Below are 19,292 nucleotides of genomic sequence, written 5' to 3' on the forward strand. Positions count from 1 at the left end.
TCTGCCCGGTTTACGTCTGGCATTTACTGTAAATCTGGAAGCATCCTCATGTAACACCGCGCGACAAAAACGGTCATGGTTTAAATCAATCGCGCCAGTGGCGCTTCGTTGTAGGAGGGCCACAAGTATCTACGACCACTCATCCTACTACCTGGCCTTCCCTCTCCCTGAGTAGCGTGCCTCCTCAATCTTTCTAATTCGTAATGAAAATCCACGCTCGTCTACCTCATCTACGTCCCCCATGTCCACTATCCTATACGACCCACTGCTAGTGCCGCTGGCCGTTGATTTACTCGACCACTGGCTTTTGGCTGGCTCCGTGATCGGGTTTGATGTTTGCCTGCTTGCCGCGGGGACTGAACGCTTGCCCGAATAGTCGTACAATGTCGCGTTTGTTGGTGGGGGGCTAGGTGCCTTCGGAGGAGTTGGCGCGCGATGGTAAGTTACATGGTCCGGCCGAGGTACATAACACACACTTGGAGAAGCCTTTGGAGGATGATCAAAGGACGGTTTGCGAACGACGTGGCTGGCGGTACTCGGCGGCTTCTCGTCCTCTGGCTCATTGTCGATGTAAGCCTCTCGCCAGTGGTCGTGGGCATTCAAATGTTCCGACGTCAACGGCAAATCTTCGCTGCTCATCTGTCCATCCAATCCAGCTCTGTAGTGCTGGCGGACTCTAGGTTGCTTTGTTTCGGGGCTTGGACGTGGTGAAGATTTCTTTCCGTCAGAAGTCTCAGGCACTGGAGCGAATTTAACATGGTGACCGCCGACCTCCACTTTCGTACTTTCAAAGCTCTGTCTATCTTGACGTCTGGTAGGTGGGGAATACGGTGTTTCCACTTCTGACCGTCTGGCAAATTTGTTCATGCTTTGGCTTCTGTTCGACAGGGTCTCATGAAAACCGTGGTCAGGCCGGACAGAATGTCCTCTCGAGTATAGAGAAGCGATCGTATCTGGTGGCGGAGCATAGCGAACAGACGATATCGGTGCGTCTCTACGCGGTGTTTTTTGTGACGAAGACGGAGTCGGTGACTCAATGGCGAGCTTTTGTGAGCGGGAAGATGGAGAAGAAGGAGCAGACCCTTTGTTTGATAGTATAGGGACAAGATAGCCGTGGCGGAATGCTGAAGGATGAGCAGCAAGCTTCCTTTCAGCATCGCTTATAACCCGACCACATGGAGAAGAAGAGGGCCTAGGACTTTCTTCCATGGGAGGCAATGCACTTCGTTCTATTGATACCGAACATGCTGAGTTTGGCGAATCCGCCCTTGCCACTCTAATACGCCTAATGATGACTAGCTCACTAGGATTGCCGCTTTCTTCTGGAGGGGGTGAAGTTGAGAGGCTTCGACGGCGGCGACCTTCGGTCTCTCGAATGAGGATCCTTGTCCGGCTTCTGGATCTTGTATGATGCTTCTGGGGAGAAGAATCTTCATAGTAGCTTGTCGACCTTGTGTTGGTACTTGTTTTTCTACAATGAGAAGAACTTCTTACATCATGGTCGCTTGATAGTCTGATGATGCGTATGCGTTCTGATTCTTTGACCGCCCTTTTGCCTGGAGCGTTTACTATGACTTTATCGTCCTCACTGGAGCTTTTCGCTGCCCGACATCTGCGGCATACTTCCGGAATTATTTGTTGCCCGGGAACCAAAGGATGTTCGCGATGGTAACGAGTGGATCGGGGCCGTCGACAAACCGAGCATATGTGGTATTCCTCTGAGTGTATGCCATCGCCTTGTCTCAAATCATGATGGTAGTGGTTGACCGTTAGGTTGTAAGGATCAGCGTAGTACTCGGCGTCCTTGCCTGGAGACTCCCTTGAATGCCTGACTGTGACTTCGTGCGATTCGATAATATCGCCCGAGGGACCTGGTTTAGGTGAGTAAGGGTACATGCATGGCCAAATGTGCCTCTCATGTGAACGAGGGTACGGATGGCCGAAGCCATATGGAGCGGGCGCTTCGCTGTTGTAGTCGAAATAACGTCGGGACAAAGATACATGGCCTAACGGTGGCCTACTGGCGATGTGCTTAGTGGGGACAAACGCCTCGAAAAAAGCGTTTAACATAGAAAATGTTTGCTTGTTGGACTTAGCGACTGACAGCTCAGAGCTAGGCGACATTGGAGCTTCGGGTAGAAGCACTGGAATTGGAACTGTTGGAAGTGGAAGTGGAATCGGTGGATGTGGTATAGGTGGATATGAGCTGTGCGTGAAAGTCAGTCATTTGCTCCGATGACTGAGCAAAAGATACCTACGTCAGTTGCTCTGGGTATTCATAGTAATACGTCGACCAGTGAGCTGAAGGAAGATACGTGACAGAGTCTTCGTCATCCGCAGGCCGGTACCTAGACGTAGGCATGTTCAACCCAATCCATGCCATGGCAGCGAAACGCAAGGACGCCTCGAACGTCACTGCTGCGAAGCACAGGTACCCTAGGTTGACAGGTGTGAGGCGTGGTGCGTTTCGGAGGCAGGTGTTGAGGTCGGCAGGCAGGAAGGTGCGAGGGGATATTGTCATGTGAAAAGAAACCGTACCCTAAAATGCAACTCCAGTCATGTGCTTTTTTAACACAGACCCTGTGACCAGCTCTTTATTGTACACTTGGCTCTTAGCTACTTGATTGTTCTTAGTGAAAGTACAGCAACCGCCCTGTAGGTCCAATCATTCGACACGCAAAGTCCTCGCTCCCCTCCGCTTCGTAGATTTCTTCTTTTTGTTACCCTTCTCAAAAGCCATGGCGCTGGCATGGTCCCTGCCCAAGTTGTCCAGATCCTTGACCTTGTAAATTCTGATGATCCAGTTCTCACTGGTAAACGCTTCCTCGATCGTGCTAAGCTGAGGGCCCTCAGCCGGCAGACGGACGCCACGGACGCGGTCCGCAGCTTGCCCAGCGGGGAAAAGTGTGTGGTAGTTGTAGTAAGACATCTTGTACCTGCAGAAATGTCAGCGCTATTTGGATCTAGGGCGTTTCAGGTGGCTTACATCAGACTGTTCTTCATTGCCGGAGTCGCTTGATCATCAACACGGTACTCGCCTCTCGGGGTAAAGTAATCGCGTTCCTTAACCTCATCGGGCCAAATGCCCTCAGCGATCCTGACCATCCATAGGAACTTGTTAATGTCATCACCAGAGTAGCCAAGAAGACCTCCAAACACGACAAGCACATAGTCGACCTCGTGCTGACGCATGATAGGATAGCTGACTTCTTCCCGCGAGCTCATGGCCTTGCCAACAGTGGCGATGTGGGTGTTGTTCCAGGTGTTGTTGTCAACAAGAGTAGGCCTATCAGCCATACCGCCGATCTGGTAACCGTAATCCCACCACGACATAATCTTGGCATTGTCAGGAGTGTTCTGACGGAGCCAGTAGTAAGCCTCGCGGTAGTCGTCGATAATGTGCTGGGACCCATCCGGAAGCCTGCTGGCCAAAACGACGGAAGGAGAAGAGTAGGCGTTGGACGTGACCCACGTGCAATGTAAGACAAACAATAACAGATAGATCGTGGTGGAAGCAACGACCGTCAGCTTCGAGCCGTATGAGTAAATACCAACCAGAGGCGAACGAGTGGAGCGCAGGGAAGCCGGCAACATGGTGGAAGCCACTTCCTCAGCTGCGTTACCGCTCTCCTTAGCCTTGGCATTGACGGATGCCGCAGGAGTGTCTACAACAAGGTAGGTATCCAGAATCTGCGAAAGCGCCATGGCAGCCGCAACGCAGACAATAGGGGTCAAAGTCAACATCAGCCGAACCATGACACCAGCAAAGTAGCTAGCTAGTACGGCGTAGATGACTATAAAGACCTGCTCGTCCGTCAACTTGCGGAAGCACATATAAACACCAGCAGGGAACAGCCAGATGAGCATGTTCAAGTCAAAGAAGAAAGCGGGCCACGCAGTCGGCTGGTGCTCCGAGACGGAGGCAATGATGGGAATGTGAATCTTGGCGTAGCCCGTGTCCCAGAGAGAGTAGAAACGGCCCGTCCAGGGAGCGATGACACCAGTAACAGTCAAGAGCACCAAACCTCCGAAGGCGACGACAAACACCAACAAGACCAGACTGCGAAGGAGCGTCTGGAATTGCTTGCTCGGAAGTTGCGTCCTGACCCACTCGGTGAAACCCACGAGTTGAAGCAGGCCAAACACACCTTTGTAAAGTCAGCACGATGCTATCAAAAAATCTGGTACGAAGCGAAAAAATACCCAATGCGGACATGTGCTCGCTACTCCTGATGGGCAAGAATCCGACGAATGGAATCTGCATGCTAGCTAACGTCCCAAGCGCATACCAGGTGGTATAGCTGACGTAAAGCCGAGGGCTGTATCTGCCCATGCAGATCAACACGAAAGCATGCAGAGGAAGCAGGTTCGTGATGAAAACATATCCACCCCACGCTGACACCATGTAGCCGTAGAAGAGCGCGGTCAACGCACCCCAGAGGGCGGATCCGTTCTTGAGAGACTTGATCCAGAGGAAGAAGGTGAAGACGAGAAGAAAGATGGCAATGGCCTCGTTGTCGTAACTGCCCGCAACGGAGCGCGAGATGTAGCCGGGCGTAATGCCCATGAAAGCGGCCGCCAGAAGCCCAGCGGACGGCGATTCCGACATCTCCGAAGTAAGGAGATAGGTGGCGAAAGCAGTAAGGCCCGAGAAGGCGGGTGCGAGCAACACGCAGATGTTACGAATGTCGACGGGAATGGTCAAGAACCGGAGGATGTGGTAGATGACGCCGCTGGTAACCATCAAGCCCGGGTACAGGGTGCCGCCCGTGACTCTGCCGAGAGGATGCCATGTTCCTGTAGTGGGGTTCCATCAGCTACTTGAGAGTATGAGAGCTGTCTCTGGAGATGGCATACTGTCGTCGAACCAGTCCCAGAAGCTGTAGAAGCCATTGTTCACGAGGTATTTGGTCGCACGGAAATTGAACCAGGGATCGACTGCGAGGACATCAGCGCAAGGCTCGTGCAGCGACGAGATAGCAAGCTTACATTCGTGGATGATGCTCTCGAAGCGGATAACACTGAACAGGCGACTGGAGACGGCGGCAGCTGCAATGGTGCAGAGGATGATAAGGCGCAGCAGTCCCCGGGTGTTGCGCCCGGTGACGCCCTTCAGGACGCTCTGCTCTGCGGCGGCAGCCATTTCAGAGCAAAGAGGTGGGTGGGCAAACGCAATTGAGGAATTGTGGTGTTGCTCTCAGTAGCTAAGGAGCCACATATCCTGGATGGAGCTTCGTCAGCGCGGGCGGGCTCGGGTAACGGCGCGCGTCCGGGTCGCACCAGGGCAGGCGTAGGTACCGAATCGGGGCACTGCACCACGCCATCACTGCATACACACACAAGCGATGATATTACGGGCAGTCTCTCCCACGAAAGGGGGTGTGCAAAATCAATTTTTTCGCCTCAAAGTAAATAGAATGAAACAAGAACTCGATCCGGGGGTAGTCAATTATCATAAAGAAACAAAAAGCAGGAAAACCGTCGTGTCAGCCGCATACGCAGGCTCAAGTAAAAGAGGGGATCGTCCCCAATCCAGCCAGCCCTGACCTCCAGGCGGCCTGAAAACAAAGCTAGAATGTGTCGTTCGTCCTCGCACACCTCCCCGTTAACCAAGCTTCCAGTGTCCCGGGCCCGCGTCATGGCTGAGGGCTGACGTCAGGACGTTGTTGTTGCTGTCGTCGTCGTCGTCGTCGTCGCAAACATCAACTTCGGCGACGCGGACGCTGGCTTCGATTCGCAGCCGTTTTCGTAGTGTCGTAGGGTATCACTCCGTGTTGATTGCTTGTTTAACAGCAGTCCTCGGCGCACTGGATCCCGTTAGTTGGCTGCTGAAGCCTCAGCTAGCCTGCGCAATCGTCACTTACCTCGCAGCATTCGGCGCAACACTCGCAACCTTCCTCGCACACGAAACAACAGCAGAGAATGGCGAGACAAGAGCCCAAGCAGCCACGATCCTTCTTCTCCTTCACGATAACCTGCTGTGGAGGCCCTTGCTGGTACTGCATCTGTGACGGGTGTTAGTCTGTGGGATTGGGCGACACGCAGGCGCGCAAGCTTACCGGCTGCTGAGGGTAGCCACCATACTGTTGGCCATAGCCTGGTTGGGGTGGGCCATAGCTGTGAGACAGAGGTTAGCTCGTGCTGGTGGCGCGCGCGCGCGTGCTTGGATGTCGCCAAGTAAATGGTACGTACCTCTGGGGAGGGTACTGGGGACCGCCCTGGTAATAACCTTGGTTGGACATGGTGATGTTGGAGTGTTTAGAGAGTAGGTATGGCGTGGAGAAAGCGGGTGGGTGTGGCGGCGGCGCGGAGAGATAAAGAGATGAGGCGAGTGAGAGCGAGAGAAAGAGAGAGAGGAAGAGAGGGCGCGGAGTCGGAGATGAAGAGTGACGATTGCGGGCGCAAGGGAACAGGGCTGACGCTGGATTTGTATCGAGTTCGGCACTAGTTGCAGCCACCTGACACGCGCCCGATCAGCGAAGGGCGAAACCTAATGACGGCGACGGCGACGGCGATGCGCCCGGCCACAGCCCACAGCCACACAGTCACCACCACTAACAGCCCACCTCCCCAGCACAGCCCCCCCCGAAAGCTTGTCGCCCCCCGAACCGCGCCCCAATCCACTCGTTCGTCAACTCAAAACTGCTTCCCTCAACGCCATCCGGCTCAGGCGAACCCGCATTGCCTGCGCATGCAACCTGCGTGGTCTTCTCACGCCTCTCTCGCTGTCGGCCCCGGATCCGCGCGTCCATCTGCCGTCTTTGCCGAGCGGTCAAGGATAGTATGCCCTAGCCAGCTCGACTTCCGTTGCGTGCCGGCCCTCGCGCGAGGCACCATCAGCGAACCGTGACCATGGTACATTTACGTGGCTGTGGAATCATCTGAGAGACGCGTCCAGACGTGGCTCAATCTGGGTCCCCACACCAGCGGCACTGCGGCAAACAATTTCATTAAGTCCAGGGCCAAAAACAGAAACATACGAGTACAGCCCAATCATAGTGCGTTGCGCCAAAAACAGTCCAAATTAACCAACGCCCAACCTATCCACTCCTCCCCCACACACACACAACCTCAGCTCGAGATGGCATGGTGCGGGTGCTGCTGGTACAAGCCCTTGATGGCCGCGCTCCTGTTGTCCGACACCGTTCCTCGGCTGCTTGTAGACCCAAAGCTCTTGCTACTCCCCCGGTCGGACCCGTCAGAACTGCCTGTGCCGTGTCTAATAACATTCCGAGCAGTGCCACGGGACAATTCCTCACTTGCTCGCTCGGGACTGCTGCCAAGGCCATGCGCCGAGCCTCTGCGATATGTGTACTGACTGGGACGCTCACTAGTCGTTCGCGAATGCGTCTTTAAGCTGGACGTACGGCGGAGGCTGGGAGAGCGGGGCCCGACTGGTGTGTCGCGCATGCGATATCGTGGAACTTGCTCAACTCCGGGTTCTTTACCTCCCACTTCAATGGGTTTGCTCGCACGGGAGCGACTGCGGGTCCTAGAAGAAGTCCGCGAGAGGCTTCTTATGCGCGCAGTTTTCTCTGAAGCAGAGTCATCGTCCTTGGTGCCTTCGGTTGTTGTACTTCCTGTTTTCATGCTTCTGGCCTTACTGCCTGGTTTTCTTGATGAGGACCGCGACCTATGAGCAAAAACTATTTCTTTGATGCTTTCTGCTTTGCTGCTCAGAGCAGTCGCCTCGGTCGTGTCTGCTTCCGTGGTAGAGTCACCGGTGAGCTCATCCTTTCCGCTCCCTGTCTTATTTGTACTCGACCGTCTTGATGATGGCCGAGATATAGAGTGAATGCTCCTTGCACTCTCTGATGACAAGACTGGGGCTGGTGCTGCACTGTAGTTGCGTGATAGCGAGATGTAGCCAGCTTTCTCTTCAGTAGGCTCCTCAATGGGCTTCTTTTCTTCATTCGCGGATTCTTCAACAACCTTCATACCGTCGTCGGCAGGCTTCTCAGGTCCGGTCTCGGCGGGGAGTGTTTGCCCAGTGGCGTTCTCATATGCAGACAACATATCTTCCCTGGGTTTCTCTTCTACTGGTTTGTCTTCTTCGGCCTTGCCAGCTTCAATCAACTTTTCTTCGCTCGATTCCTGATTCACTGGATCTGCTTCGGCATTATCTCCTTCAGTCTCGCCTCTGACTGTTTTTTCGGGATCTTCTTCAGGAGTCTCGTCTTTAGATAACTGCTTCTCGAGGGGTGCGTCTTCAGTGGGTTGACTGTCGATGGCCTTGTTCTCCATGGTTACTTCCTCCGTTGAGTCTCTCTTGCCGATATCATCATCGCCGTTAAGATGCTCGTCTTTCCCTGATTTTTCTTCTGCATCTTCCTCTTCAAGTGACCTGTCGTACCTACGAGGTAGCGCAATATAAGCAGGCGAACCCTCAGAGGCTTCATTGATAGCTTTGTCTTCTTCCGTAGCGTCATGGGAGGTTTGTTCGTTGGTTTTATCTTCAACATCAGGACCTGGTTCCCTTGTTGATGATTGCTCATCTGTACCGGTCGTAGCATTGAAAGCATCTGGCGTTCCCCCTTCTTCGAGTTTACTTTCACGCTCTGGGGTCGCTGCTTCTGTGGCCTCTGTCTGGTCCGCGCATAACGTATCTCCTGTCTTTTCTTCTTCTTTAGAACCTGGTTCTGGTGAATTAAACTCTGCCCCTTCCTTTACGTCCTCTTTCTTGTCAGATGATTCATTTTTCTCATTTGTGGTATCTTCAGGGGCAGTGTCTTCTATTTTGCTCGACTCGAAGTCGATTACTGCATTAGTCTTGGAATCTTGCTCTTCTTTGTCGGTTGGGGTGTCCTTCGGTTCCGGCTCAGTCTTTGAATTTTTATCATCTTTTGGGGTACTTGCGGCATTACCTGGTGATTCTTCTGGTGGCGAAGCTGTTGTCTCCTCTTCGCTCGGATTTGGTGGAGGACTGGATGATTGAGGTATTTGTACTTCGCGCAGCCTTGAAAGAACTGCCGGTGAGTCCTCATACAGTGCGAGGCCGTAGTTATAGACATATCCCACGTCCTCCTTACCCTGCTGTTCGCTGGCTGCGCGTGAACCTTTCAAGCACGGTTCACGGCTGATAACAGGGAAAAGCCGCAGTAGTACCTCTGATTTCGGGCCAGGTTTTTCGTCCAGTCCGGCAATTGAGCTAACAGAGTAGTCAGGTGCATCAAATGACTGTGCCGGCCAAAAGTCAGCTTGATTATCGAATTCGGATGTAGCACCTGGTGGTGGCATATGCGCAGATATAGCCTCCCGCTCCAAGCGCGCGAAGCGCCACGTTTCGGCCGCGAGTTTGACGACCCTCCTTATCTCAATGCGGACTTGCTCCTCGTGTCCGGACTCTGCAAAGTCTTTAACGGCGTTGCAAATTTCATCGACAATCTTTCCGGCTACTGCGTTGATGCGCCGCTTGGCATCATTACCAGTAAACATTGACGTCAGAGTTTGACGACGCCAAACGGCTTCCTTGAGCGGACTTTTCTGTCGCAGCTGAACGCTCGTTTCTCGAAGAACATCATTCATTGAAGCTTCTTCACCGTTCAGACTGAAAAGGAAAGGCGTGAATATGCGAGTGGTGAGAACGGTAGAGATTTGATGCATGATATACGAGGTGCGGATGTGATAAGCCGAAGGACTATCGTCCAAGAAAGACGGTAAACCCGGTGGTAGCTCTTTTGTCGTATCCGATTGAGGTGTCGGAGGGTTCTTGTAGTGCGTTGTCGCAACGTCGAACACTTGCTTTTGCAGACGGGAAAAGGCGTCGGAACTGCGTAGCATTACAAGTTAGCGAAAGTGCAATCCAATTCACACACCAATAGCCAGAGACGTGTGTATATAAAGCCAAGTTGGATTCTATTGGCAGCTAAAGCCGAAGATGATGCAAGTTTCTTTACGTCCATTTTTTCTTCTCTTTTTTTCCAACTAGCCATCGGTGTGCCCGCGAGAAGAAAGACACGAAATGACGATACACGAGGATTAAACAAAAAAGAAAAAAGAAAAAAGAAAAGAAAAGAAAGGAAAAGAAAAATGAAGCCAGAATTAAGCCAGAAACGGCATGCCATGTACGTTGTGAGACCAAAAGATGAACTTACTAATGTGCGTCTCCCTTGCCCTTGAGCTCTGGAAGGTCGCCGAGGCCTTCAATGATCTTCTGCATACGTTCTTTTTCGAGTCCCCAATTGCCAGCAATTGTCTTGAGCTCGCCAACAACTTTTTCGAGGCTCGCCTTGTCATCATCCCACTCTTTCTTCATCCTCTCCTTCTCCTCCGCCATTGCGTCCCTATCATCTTGCGCCTTCTGCTCGAGCTCTGTTTGGCGCGCATCCCACTCCTTCCGGAGTTCTTCTTTCTCCTTGTTGAATTGACTGTGGAGAAGTTCGCGCTGATCGTCCCAACTTTTCTGGAGTGTTTCACGTTCATCCTCCCAGCCTTTTGTCAGGCTCTCACGTTCGGCGTTCCAAACCTCACGGCTCTCGCGCTCTTTCTTTAAGGCTTCCTCGAAGTCTCTTTGTACGCCACTTAATTTGGATTCCAACTCCTTCCGGACTTTTTCGAAGCTGTTCTCCATTTCTCGTTTCTGCCGCTGGAATTCGTTGCGCATGGTTTCCTTTTCCTTGAGGTGATCTTCGACCATCTGCGCCTTCTCCCTCTCGGTCGCGTCTTCTTTCTCTTTCTGCAGTCGGTCGAACTCAACGGCAAGAGCCATTTTTTCGGATTCAAAAGTCTGGTTGGCATTCTCTTTCCAATCCTCGAACTCTTTTAACAGGCGCTCCTTTTCTTCGGTGGTAGACCTTTCAAGCTCTAGCTTTTCAGTCTCAATGAGAGTCTTCCCTTCCTCTAAGGCAGCTTTGACCTCTTCCAACTCCTTTTTACTCTTCTCAGCCTCTGCGATGGTCTCCTCTAGTTCTGACTTCTTTTCTTCGAGGTCACCAATCTGGAGTCTGAGCTTGTTGCTCTCAGATGAGTGTTGTTTGGCAACATCCTCAAGTTGTTTGGTCAAGCTGTCAATGTAGTCCTCTTTCCGTTTGACAGCATCCGCCTGCGCAGCCTCCGACTTACGGATGAGTTCCTCGCGAATACCAAGTTGGCTGCGAGTCTCGTTGTAGCGGGACAGCAACAAATTTAGATCTGGAATAGCCGAAGAGATTCGACCCAGCAGGTCTCCTGATTCGTCTTCCATTGCAGATCCATTGGCCCCGAAATTGAAATCAGCAAGGTTGGTAGACCTTGAGCTAGTGGAGTTATGACGCTGGGCCATTGGGCTACCAGGATACGGGCCGTACGGCGAGCCAAAACCACCATATGGTGGCTGGTACGGAGGCGTGGCATGAGGGGGCATCATGCCATAACTGGGCATGCCGGGATAGTAGTAATTGGGGGGTGGATACCCCGACATGGAGGATGAAGAATAGGAGGAGTCTGCAATTGAAGGAGGGTAATAGGGATTCCTCGTTTGTGGATAAGACGGCACAATGGGAGACCTCGGCGTCGGTGTCTCGGTTCGGAACCCCATGTGGGAAAGTGATGGCGAGTTTCTCGCCGTTGCAAATGCAGCCGTCGCTGTTTTTGGCGTTGGTGTGGTATTAGGCGGAGCAGTTGCAGGTTTCCCAATTGGGGTTTGTTCAATTGGAGGTTGCTCCACTGCGGTTTGTTCGGTAGCTGGCTGTCCCGCTGGCTCTGTGAGCTCTTCGGTGGGTTCCTTTATCGGCTCTTTTTTGGACTCCTCTGCAGGATCACCTGCGAGCTCTTTTGCGATCTCCTTTGCGAGCTCCCCTATAGGCGCCTCAGCAATCTTCTCTGTGGGCTCTTCTGCGGTTTCCTTTGAATGTTCCTCAGCAGTCGAATCTCCAATGGCAGGTTCCTCTCCCGTAGGGCTGTCAGCTGAAGGTTGCTCCACTGTAGGTTGCTCTGCAGAAGGCTGGTCGTCCACTGCTTGGTCCGCCGAAACCTGATCAGGTTCGTCTGGTTGAGTGATGCCGCTTGCCTGAGAGTCTTGGACTGCAGACGTATCTGGAGTGTCGCCTGTGTCGGCAATCTTCTCTGCAGCGCCTCTGTCCGCACTGTCTTCCAATATAACTACTGGGCCCTCCGTAGTTGTGGTAGGCTCACTGGTGCCTTCTTTTTCAGTAGCGTCAGGGGTGGTTTCAGTGCTTTCTGCTGGTTGGCAACATGCACTCTGATCGTCAACTGTGGTTGTTTCGAGTTCCTTTTCCACAGAGTCCTTGGCTTGGGCTTCCAACAGGTCGGAAGTGAGCTTCTCAGTGTCGCTCTGGTAATCTTCAACAGTGGGCTGCTGTGGAGATGTGACAGAGCCTTTGTCTGAGGGGGAGGGGCTTGGTTGCCGCGTTTGCTGGGCAGACAGGGCCGGCGAGGAGGGGATGGGGCTGAGCGATGATTGGCCGTCTGGCTTGACACGAGGACTCGTGGGAGGGGTGGGCTCGAATTGGCGTGCAGCTTTCTTGCCAGACCTCTTGGACTTGGCCATTGTGATAAAAGTGGCAGGGAGCTAAGATATAAGTGGTATGAGTGATGAATGGGATGACTGCAAAAGAGCAGAGCGTGAGATCAATGGACGAGTTGTGTAGATTGGTGGTTGCTTGCGTGGCAGCATAGAGCAGAGTCGGAGACTAAGTAATGATAGGAACTTTGGCTGAGACGACACCGCGTGGCCAGAAATGCCTCGTACGGAAAGACAGGCATGATGCAGCCGCCCCGTTCCAGCCCAAGGCGAGCCAAACGAGGCGAACAACAGGGTGGGTGACGGCATGGCGAGGCGGCAGCGGCGTCGAGCGGCTATGAGAGCGAGCAATGAGGGGAGCAGAGCAGGGGACAGGTACGGCGGCTGAGAAGGGCAGTTTGACCGGTTTAACAACTGTCAAGACGCGACTTGCCGGCCAGGTTGCACAAGCAGGTGCGTGGAGAGGCGTCGTTGGCCGGGGAAGCCGCGACTGGCTGCATGCTGCAAGTGCTGCAGTGCTGCAAGCATGGTGGTGGCAGTGGCGTTGTCACGTGATGCCGTGCCTCGTCCACCTACCGCAACGCCTTCCGTCGCGCGGAGCAAACCATGGAGCTCCACGACACCTCTTCTTCCGCCTCTTCGGTCAAGCCGCTGCGCGATAAGTCACTCTATTCTTTTTTCAGCAGCTCCGCCACCCAACGTCAGCCGTCTCAGTCGTCGCCTAGCCCGGAACATGAGGCAGATGCTATCCAGGAATACGACTCTGGTGACTCCGCCCATGAGGCCAGCGTGAGGCCGCGCAAGCGCCCTCGCCATGGCAGTGACGACGCCAGACGTGGCAGTCAGAAATTCCTCAAGCCGTCGTCTGCCGCCAAGAAGCATCCTGCCGAGGTGCCTCCTCACCGGCCTTGGGTTGAAAAGTACGCGCCCGTCAACCTCGACGAGCTTGCAGTGCACAAGAAAAAGGTGGCCGACGTCAGGAAATGGCTGGCCGCTGTGCTTCAACGGCGCGACCCAAAGCGCCTTCTCATCCTCAAGGGTGCGGCAGGCACGGCCAAGACGACCACTCTTCACCTGTTGTCCAAAGAATTGATGTTCGATCTAATTGAATGGAAGAACCCCACGGGTTCCGACTTCTCTTCAGATAACTTTGTCTCCTTGTCAACTCACTTCGAAGACTTTATGAGCCGCAGTGGCAAGTTTGGGAGCTTGGAGCTCGGAGGTCCGCAGGGTACAGCCTCCGACACGTCTGCGGGCAGGCAAGTAATCCTGATCGAAGATTTCCCAAACACCTTTGCGCGCTCGTCATCGGCTCTGCAAGCATTCCAGACCTCCGTCCAGCGGTACCTATCTTCGTCTATTCCTCTCGGCAAGCTGCCCATGTATCCCACAGAAGCTCTTACCCCAGTCACACCCATTGTTATGGTCATCTCGGAGACATTGCTATCAACAAGCACAGCGGCTGCCGACAGTTTCACGGCGCATAGACTTCTAGGACCTGACATTATGAACCACCCTGGCACCAGCGTCATCGAATTCAATGCAATTGCACCCACTATCTTAACGAAAGCCCTCGAACTCGTAGTGAACAAAGAGGCACGCCAGTCAGGCAGGAGGACAACTCCCGGTCCCCAGGTCATCAAGAAGCTCGCCGAGATTGGTGACGTACGCAGCGCCATTTTCTCACTGGAATTTCTCTGCGTGCGCGGCGACGAATCAGCGGACTGGGGCAGTAAGGTCACGTTCAAGGGCCCGGCAAAGGGCAGTCGGGGTAAGCCACTTACGAAGATGGAGCAAGAGTCATTGGCGATGGTCACACAAAGAGAAAGTAAACTGGGGATATTCCATGCTGTGGGCAAGGTTGTATACAACAAACGAGATGAACCAACGGGTGACAGTGACGTTCCGCAACCTCCATATCATCTACCTCAGCACATTCGTCCAAAACCTTCGGAAGTCAAGCCAGATACCCTTTTGGACGAGCTGGGAACAGATATTTCCACGTTCATCGCAGCTCTGCATGAAAACTACATACTTTCGTGCAATACCACAAGCGAAGAGGACACCTTTGATGCTATCAATGGATGCATTGACGCTTTGTCAGATGCTGATTTGCTTTCTCCTGACCGCTTCAGTGCTGCAGGCCTTGCAAGGCGGACACACCAAGGAACCGGTGCCGACAGCTCACGACAGGAAGAGATGAGCTTCCAAGCTAGTGTCCGCGGGTTACTTTTCAGTCTGCCATATCCAGTCAATAGGAGCCTGCCCCCACCCGGAATGAAAGGAGGGAGAACGCCACTGGGTGCAAAGTCTGACGCCTATCGGATGTTCTACCCGACCTCTGCCAGACTGTGGCACCTTCGGGAGGAGATTGAAGGGCTTCTTGACCTCTCCTTCCGAAGAGCACAAATGGAATCCTCGGCCGGCACACCGAGAGAAGCAATAACTGTTCCATCTCATGGAAATGGCAGCGTTGAGACATGGGGTAACAATGGCGGCTTCAATCGCAAGCGGCAACAAAGTCACGAGGGCGACGGAAGTGCTGTGCCACCTGCTCTTGGCCTTGGTGGCATGGCCAAGCGCGAAATGCTGCTCGAGCGCTTGCCATATATGGCTACTGTCCTGCGACGAGGAGGCTCGACTTCCGGGCCTGCCGCTTCGAGGCTACGGGAGATTGAGAAGATCGTTGATTTTCGCGGTGTCAATATCGGATCGGGTGATGATCTTACCGAAGATTTTGGCCGGGATGTGGAGGATCAGCAGTGGCATGTGGAGCAACCGGTCATGTTCGAGCCGGCAAGGGCGGGGAACGTGGTCGGTTCCAACGAGGAAGGATTGGAGAAGCTTGTGTTAAGCGACGACGATATTCAAGACGATTAGGATTTTTGAGGGTGGAAGGCATCCCAGAACAGCAAGTCAATTGATACTTAGGCTCGATTGCTTTTCAGCGTTGTCAATCGGAGTAGTTCATAATGGTTGCATGGTAAGCGATAACAAAACCACAAGTCGTAGGTAGTAAATGATGTCGGAGCCACGAGCTCCGCGATTCATCAAGCTTATATAATACAGATGTCCTCCCTGCAAGCATGTCTTCCGTGTCGCATTTGGAAAGCAAGGAAAGAAAGTGAAGAAAACGGAAATGGCTTTATGCGACAACTCTGCAAAGTAAACCAACCTTCCGTCAATCCTGCAGAAGCTAGGGAACCATAGAGATGTGATAACGAAGGTGAAAAAGCGACAAAACCGGCAGAGAATGAAGGGTATAGGGGTAGGGAAAGTGCCAATTTGCCTTTTTTCCATCCGGCGAGGGAACTCTCCGTCTATTGTTTGCCCTTTCTGCGTCCCTCCTTGTCCAGAACTTGGGCCGTGTTTGATAGCATCCCACCAGACGCCAGTCTAGCGAATGAAGGCCCTTTGCGGTAAAGGCCAAAGTAGACACGGAAAGAGCAGAAAGCCGAAACCCTCGGTCATTCAGGTGCAATTTGTGAATCGTTCATCAACAGACCAAACAACTCACACCCACCTCGAAAACAAATATGCGCTCGCTGTCGTAACTCGTAAAAGAAACGTAAGAAATCAAAAACGGAAATGGGAAAATATAAGAAAAAAGTAAAAAGCGTACATGCAGTACTGGTTGGTTAGTGAAGCGAGGCTCAAGCAGGTTGTAACGACGGTGACCTCACAACCCTCACTGAGACGCAAACACGACCAGGTTGCTTGAACCTCTACTGCACGCTGAAGCCCGACCTAAGAGCCTTCATCCATCGTCATCGTCCGCCTCGTCGTCTTCTTCCTCACTCTCATCTCCACTCGTACTGGGCCTCTGCACGGGGAAATTGCCCGTCTTTGTCTTCTTGCCCAAGGGCACGATTTGGGCGTTTGGAGCAGTCTTCCTTTTTGCGGAACCCAAGTGTCCAGCTTGGATGACCTTCGTTGGCGTTCCAGCATTTTCCTTGTCACCACCATCCTCTACATCGCCATTGTTTGTGGCATTGGCCTTCTCCATAGCGGCCACCTCGTCCGCAGTCAAGAAGCGTCCGCCTGGCCCACGCGGTCTGCGCATTGCATGGTTGTGACGCGATTCGTGTAGATACGGCTTCCGTCCTTTAGAAGTGAGGCGCAATGCTTCCTCGAGCTTTTGTCGCGCCATGCGCCGCTTCAAAATCCGGTGGAACTGCTTGGCGTTGACATAAAGAGGCGACTCCTCCGCACCGCCTGGCACCAAATCCGGGGAGGACTGGTGTTGCTGTACAGGGGGTGCTTGAGGCGGCATTTGCGGCGGAGCGGACGGACGGTTGGCAGCAGCATGGTTCATGGCCGGTTGGGGATGTTGCATTGCCGGGCTGCTGATCTGCTGGCTCATTCTACGGGGCAAGGACTGCGACATCTGGACTTGCGGAGGTATGGGCGTCTGCGCTCCCATACTATTGGGAACCTGTGTCGGAGAACGAGGACCTCGCGGGTCAGCCTTGATCTGAGCGCCTCCTATCCTTGGAGATGCTCTCGGGTCCTGGCTGAGCTGTCCTTGCATGCCTCCGTCGGCCATGGGATAATACGGTTGGCCAGCTGCTGCCGCCGTGGCCATGGCGGCAGCTTGAGTAGGCGACATGTACTGCTGGTGCATGCCAGCCGGCACGCCGTAACCTGCCGGAGGATATCCCATTTGCTGAACCTGATGGCCGGTAGCGCCCGATGCGCCTTGCTGCGAGTATGGATTCTGTTGCGAGGGCAATATCGGCGACTGTTGGTTGTGCGAAGGGTGCATCTGAGTCTGCTGGTTTGGCGACGTTATTGCACCGGGACCGGCGGACTGAGGCGGCGCGGAATAGGTGTTTTGCAGGTGCGTCTGAGCATGGTTGTGGGGATGTGGCTGTTGATACTGCGCGTACTCCATCATGAGGGAGGGTCGTCTTCTTCCCGTCTTGTTCGTGGCAAAGTCAAGTATACGCGACGCTCGAAGGCCAAACGCGCCTGTAGCGCAGCGTCTGCCCGGCGAATCCGACGAGTAGCAAGCACCAGGTAATGGTGATAGTCGCTGCCTGAGGAAAGGTGCGATCAATAGGAGCGGGTCGCGAGGCAGCTGGCGGCGATGGAGTGTGGCTTGGTCGTGTCAGCGCACGCCCAATCAAGCGCGCGTCGGGATCACGTACCTTCAGCGGGAGCGACGGAGCGCAATGGTCAGTGAAGCTTCTACTCGAGCCGGTCCGCAGCTAGAGGTTATGAGTCGGTCGTTGGCAGGGTTGAGTCACCTCGCAGGTAGCGATGCGTTGGCAATTGGCGGGATCCGGGGGATGCGCAGGCTAGGCTGACAGACGGGACGACAGGGACGCGAATCCGGGGATGATGTATCGCGGCCGCCGCAGTGAGGTCTGTGGCCGTGTGGAGAGGAAGAATAAGCTCTACCAGTCAAGGAGGTTGCGACCTGGCTAGCACGGGCGGCGAGGCGTTAGCACGAGGCGTGAGGCAGGGCTGGGGGAAGGCATTATTGGAGGCGATGCGCTGGCAATGCATGGCAGACAGGTGCGCGGGTGCGAGTGGACGACGACTTACCGACGTCACGGGAGGGGGGCAGCGTCCGAGGGCGACAGTTGGCGTGAGCTTTGGCAGGAGAGGGAGGGAGGAGCCAGTTAGACGGCAGCCGGGAAATGGTGTTGATTTGAGAGCGAATCAAGCGCAAATTTATCGCCGGGTGGGTCGGGCGCGACCGGGCCACGGAAAGCCCAACCTCTTCCAGGGCGCAGCAGCAGCAGCAAAGCGGGCAAGCAAGCAAGCAAGCAAGCAAGCAAGCAAGCAAGCAAGCAAGCGAGCAAGCGAGAATAAGTATCGTATTTTAAATTTTTTCTGGGTTGTTGGTTACTTACTTCTTACTTACTTACGTGGCACGGGGTGTGAGGGGTTGGCAGGCTGGGCTGGCCTCTACCTGCAAGCCTGGCTGGGCTGGCTGGCGGGCGGGCGGATGGGCGGACAAGGGCCAGGTCCAACCTGCAGCAGCGGGATTTACCCGCCGGATCAACATTACCCCGACTCCCGAGCTAGGTATCATGGATTGTGGATTGACGGGACTCTCCAGAACATTGGGCAAGAGAGAGACAAACTGCCTGCCATGCTGTGCCCCCGCTGCTTCCTCCTCCGCGCCCCCCGCCGCGCCTTCTCCTCGGCCCGCCCCGCCTTCCAACTCGCCGTCAACGCCAACACCGCAACTGCCGCCGCGCCGCGACAAGGCGAGCCTGACTCCCACACGCCTCCCGCCGCTACCTCAACCTCCGCCGCTCAGCCCTTCAGTGCCCCATTGACTCCTGGCTCCGTCGAGTCGGCCAAGCCCCCCGCTGCCCCCGTCCTCGTCCAGAGCTCCGTGCCCGCCGGCACCCCGCTGAAGGGCCTCAACTTCCTTAAGAATAAGCAAGACCCTGTTGCCCTCGAGGATTCGGAATACCCCGCATGGCTGTGGACCGTGCTGAAGTCCAAGACTGCCTCCAAGGAGGCTGAAACTGAAGGCGATTTGTTTTGTTGGTCTTCTTTTCCCTGCGCCGCCCAACACTGACACTGATGCCTTTTGTCACAGCGAAATCCAAGAAGCAGCGGCGCCTTGCCGCCAAACGGCTTCGCAAGCAGGCTCTTCTGAACCCGGACGCGCTCGCGCCCAAGATACCCATCTATGAGCAGACCGTAGACCTACCGGGTGGTGACGGAAGCGTCAAGGGAAACGTCGAAGCGGAGAAGGCGAGAGAAACCCTCACCAGGGCCCTGCGTGCAAAGAGGAGGAGCCAGATCAAGGAGGCCAACTTCCTGCAATCTATGAGCTAAGCTTCTACAAAACGATCCCACGTTGGTT

General features: G+C 54.2%; 8 protein-coding genes across 8 annotated transcripts; 2 read left to right on the forward strand and 6 right to left on the reverse strand.

Annotated features, from left to right (window-relative positions):
• Window positions 1-78: 78 nt before the first annotated feature.
• Window positions 79-2,478, reverse strand: K452DRAFT_282789 (uncharacterized protein). The gene is made up of 2 exons (XM_033539645.1): window positions 2,259-2,478; window positions 79-2,206 (listed from the first exon to the last, which is right to left on the reverse strand). The coding sequence occupies exons 1-2, from the start codon at window positions 2,381-2,383 to the stop codon at window positions 148-150; spliced, it is 2,184 nt and encodes a 727-aa protein (XP_033402316.1). The 5' UTR covers window positions 2,384-2,478; the 3' UTR covers window positions 79-147.
• Window positions 2,479-2,504: 26 nt separating this feature from the next.
• K452DRAFT_282790 (glycosyltransferase family 66 protein) lies at window positions 2,505-5,218 on the reverse strand. Its single transcript, XM_033539646.1, has 5 exons — window positions 4,990-5,218; window positions 4,858-4,938; window positions 4,204-4,797; window positions 2,987-4,148; window positions 2,505-2,936 (listed from the first exon to the last, which is right to left on the reverse strand). Exons 1-5 carry the CDS (start codon window positions 5,141-5,143, stop codon window positions 2,666-2,668), a joined length of 2,262 nt encoding a protein of 753 aa, XP_033402317.1. The 5' UTR covers window positions 5,144-5,218; the 3' UTR covers window positions 2,505-2,665.
• Window positions 5,219-5,723: 505 nt separating this feature from the next.
• K452DRAFT_282792 (uncharacterized protein) lies at window positions 5,724-6,340 on the reverse strand. The gene is made up of 4 exons (XM_033539647.1): window positions 6,193-6,340; window positions 6,060-6,117; window positions 5,865-6,005; window positions 5,724-5,807 (listed from the first exon to the last, which is right to left on the reverse strand). The coding sequence occupies exons 1-4, from the start codon at window positions 6,240-6,242 to the stop codon at window positions 5,787-5,789; spliced, it is 270 nt and encodes an 89-aa protein (XP_033402318.1). The 5' UTR covers window positions 6,243-6,340; the 3' UTR covers window positions 5,724-5,786.
• A 3,332-nt stretch (window positions 6,341-9,672) lies between these two features.
• On the reverse strand, window positions 9,673-12,931 carry K452DRAFT_282794 (uncharacterized protein). The gene has a single exon (XM_033539648.1). The coding sequence runs from the start codon at window positions 12,485-12,487 to the stop codon at window positions 10,094-10,096; it is 2,394 nt and encodes a 797-aa protein (XP_033402319.1). The 5' UTR covers window positions 12,488-12,931; the 3' UTR covers window positions 9,673-10,093.
• A 135-nt stretch (window positions 12,932-13,066) lies between these two features.
• K452DRAFT_355091 (uncharacterized protein) lies at window positions 13,067-15,340 on the forward strand (the record flags this gene model as incomplete). Its single annotated transcript, XM_033545936.1, has 1 exon — window positions 13,067-15,340. One exon carries the CDS (start codon window positions 13,067-13,069, stop codon window positions 15,338-15,340), a length of 2,274 nt encoding a protein of 757 aa, XP_033402320.1.
• Window positions 15,341-15,384: 44 nt separating this feature from the next.
• K452DRAFT_68271 (uncharacterized protein) lies at window positions 15,385-15,989 on the reverse strand. The gene has a single exon (XM_033547028.1). The coding sequence runs from the start codon at window positions 15,758-15,760 to the stop codon at window positions 15,428-15,430; it is 333 nt and encodes a 110-aa protein (XP_033402321.1). The 5' UTR covers window positions 15,761-15,989; the 3' UTR covers window positions 15,385-15,427.
• K452DRAFT_68266 (uncharacterized protein) lies at window positions 15,989-17,633 on the reverse strand. Its single transcript, XM_033547027.1, has 3 exons — window positions 17,611-17,633; window positions 17,105-17,560; window positions 15,989-17,029 (listed from the first exon to the last, which is right to left on the reverse strand). Exons 2-3 carry the CDS (start codon window positions 17,355-17,357, stop codon window positions 16,218-16,220), a joined length of 1,065 nt encoding a protein of 354 aa, XP_033402322.1. The 5' UTR covers window positions 17,358-17,560; window positions 17,611-17,633; the 3' UTR covers window positions 15,989-16,217.
• A 930-nt stretch (window positions 17,634-18,563) lies between these two features.
• On the forward strand, window positions 18,564-19,264 carry K452DRAFT_219178 (uncharacterized protein; the record flags this gene model as incomplete). Its single annotated transcript, XM_033536403.1, has 2 exons — window positions 18,564-18,966; window positions 19,023-19,264. The coding sequence occupies 2 exons, from the start codon at window positions 18,564-18,566 to the stop codon at window positions 19,262-19,264; spliced, it is 645 nt and encodes a 214-aa protein (XP_033402323.1).
• Window positions 19,265-19,292: the final 28 nt, after the last annotated feature.

This window comes from Aplosporella prunicola, assembly GCF_010093885.1.
Source record: "Aplosporella prunicola CBS 121167 unplaced genomic scaffold K452scaffold_2, whole genome shotgun sequence".
NCBI lineage: Eukaryota > Fungi > Ascomycota > Dothideomycetes > Botryosphaeriales > Aplosporellaceae > Aplosporella > Aplosporella prunicola.

Bases quoted from the DNA above. Each gene is read 5' to 3' on its own strand.
- K452DRAFT_68266 (XM_033547027.1), bottom strand. From the start codon at position 17,357: ATGATGGAGTACGCGCAGTATCAACAGCCACATCCCCACAACCATGCT. The intron at 17,030-17,104 runs GTTACGGCGTGC...CCACGGCGGCAG, and splicing joins AATGGGATATCCTCCGGCAG to CAGCTGGCCAACCGTATTAT.
- K452DRAFT_282790 (XM_033539646.1), bottom strand. From the start codon at position 5,143: ATGGCTGCCGCCGCAGAGCAGAGCGTCCTGAAGGGCGTCACCGGGCGC. The intron at 4,939-4,989 runs GTAAGCTTGCTA...ATGTCCTCGCAG, and splicing joins CGAGAGCATCATCCACGAAT to TCGATCCCTGGTTCAATTTC. The intron at 2,937-2,986 runs GTAAGCCACCTG...ACATTTCTGCAG, and splicing joins GCAATGAAGAACAGTCTGAT to GTACAAGATGTCTTACTACA.
- K452DRAFT_282789 (XM_033539645.1), bottom strand. From the start codon at position 2,383: ATGGCATGGATTGGGTTGAACATGCCTACGTCTAGGTACCGGCCTGCG. The intron at 2,207-2,258 runs GTAGGTATCTTT...TTTCACGCACAG, and splicing joins GAATACCCAGAGCAACTGAC to CTCATATCCACCTATACCAC.
- K452DRAFT_68271 (XM_033547028.1), bottom strand. From the start codon at position 15,760: ATGGAAAAAAGGCAAATTGGCACTTTCCCTACCCCTATACCCTTCATT.
- K452DRAFT_282794 (XM_033539648.1), bottom strand. From the start codon at position 12,487: ATGGCCAAGTCCAAGAGGTCTGGCAAGAAAGCTGCACGCCAATTCGAG.
- K452DRAFT_282792 (XM_033539647.1), bottom strand. From the start codon at position 6,242: ATGTCCAACCAAGGTTATTACCAGGGCGGTCCCCAGTACCCTCCCCAG. The intron at 6,006-6,059 runs GTAAGCTTGCGC...CACCCGTCACAG, and splicing joins GTGGCTACCCTCAGCAGCCG to ATGCAGTACCAGCAAGGGCC. The intron at 5,808-5,864 runs GTAAGTGACGAT...AACGGGATCCAG, and splicing joins GTTGCGCCGAATGCTGCGAG to TGCGCCGAGGACTGCTGTTA.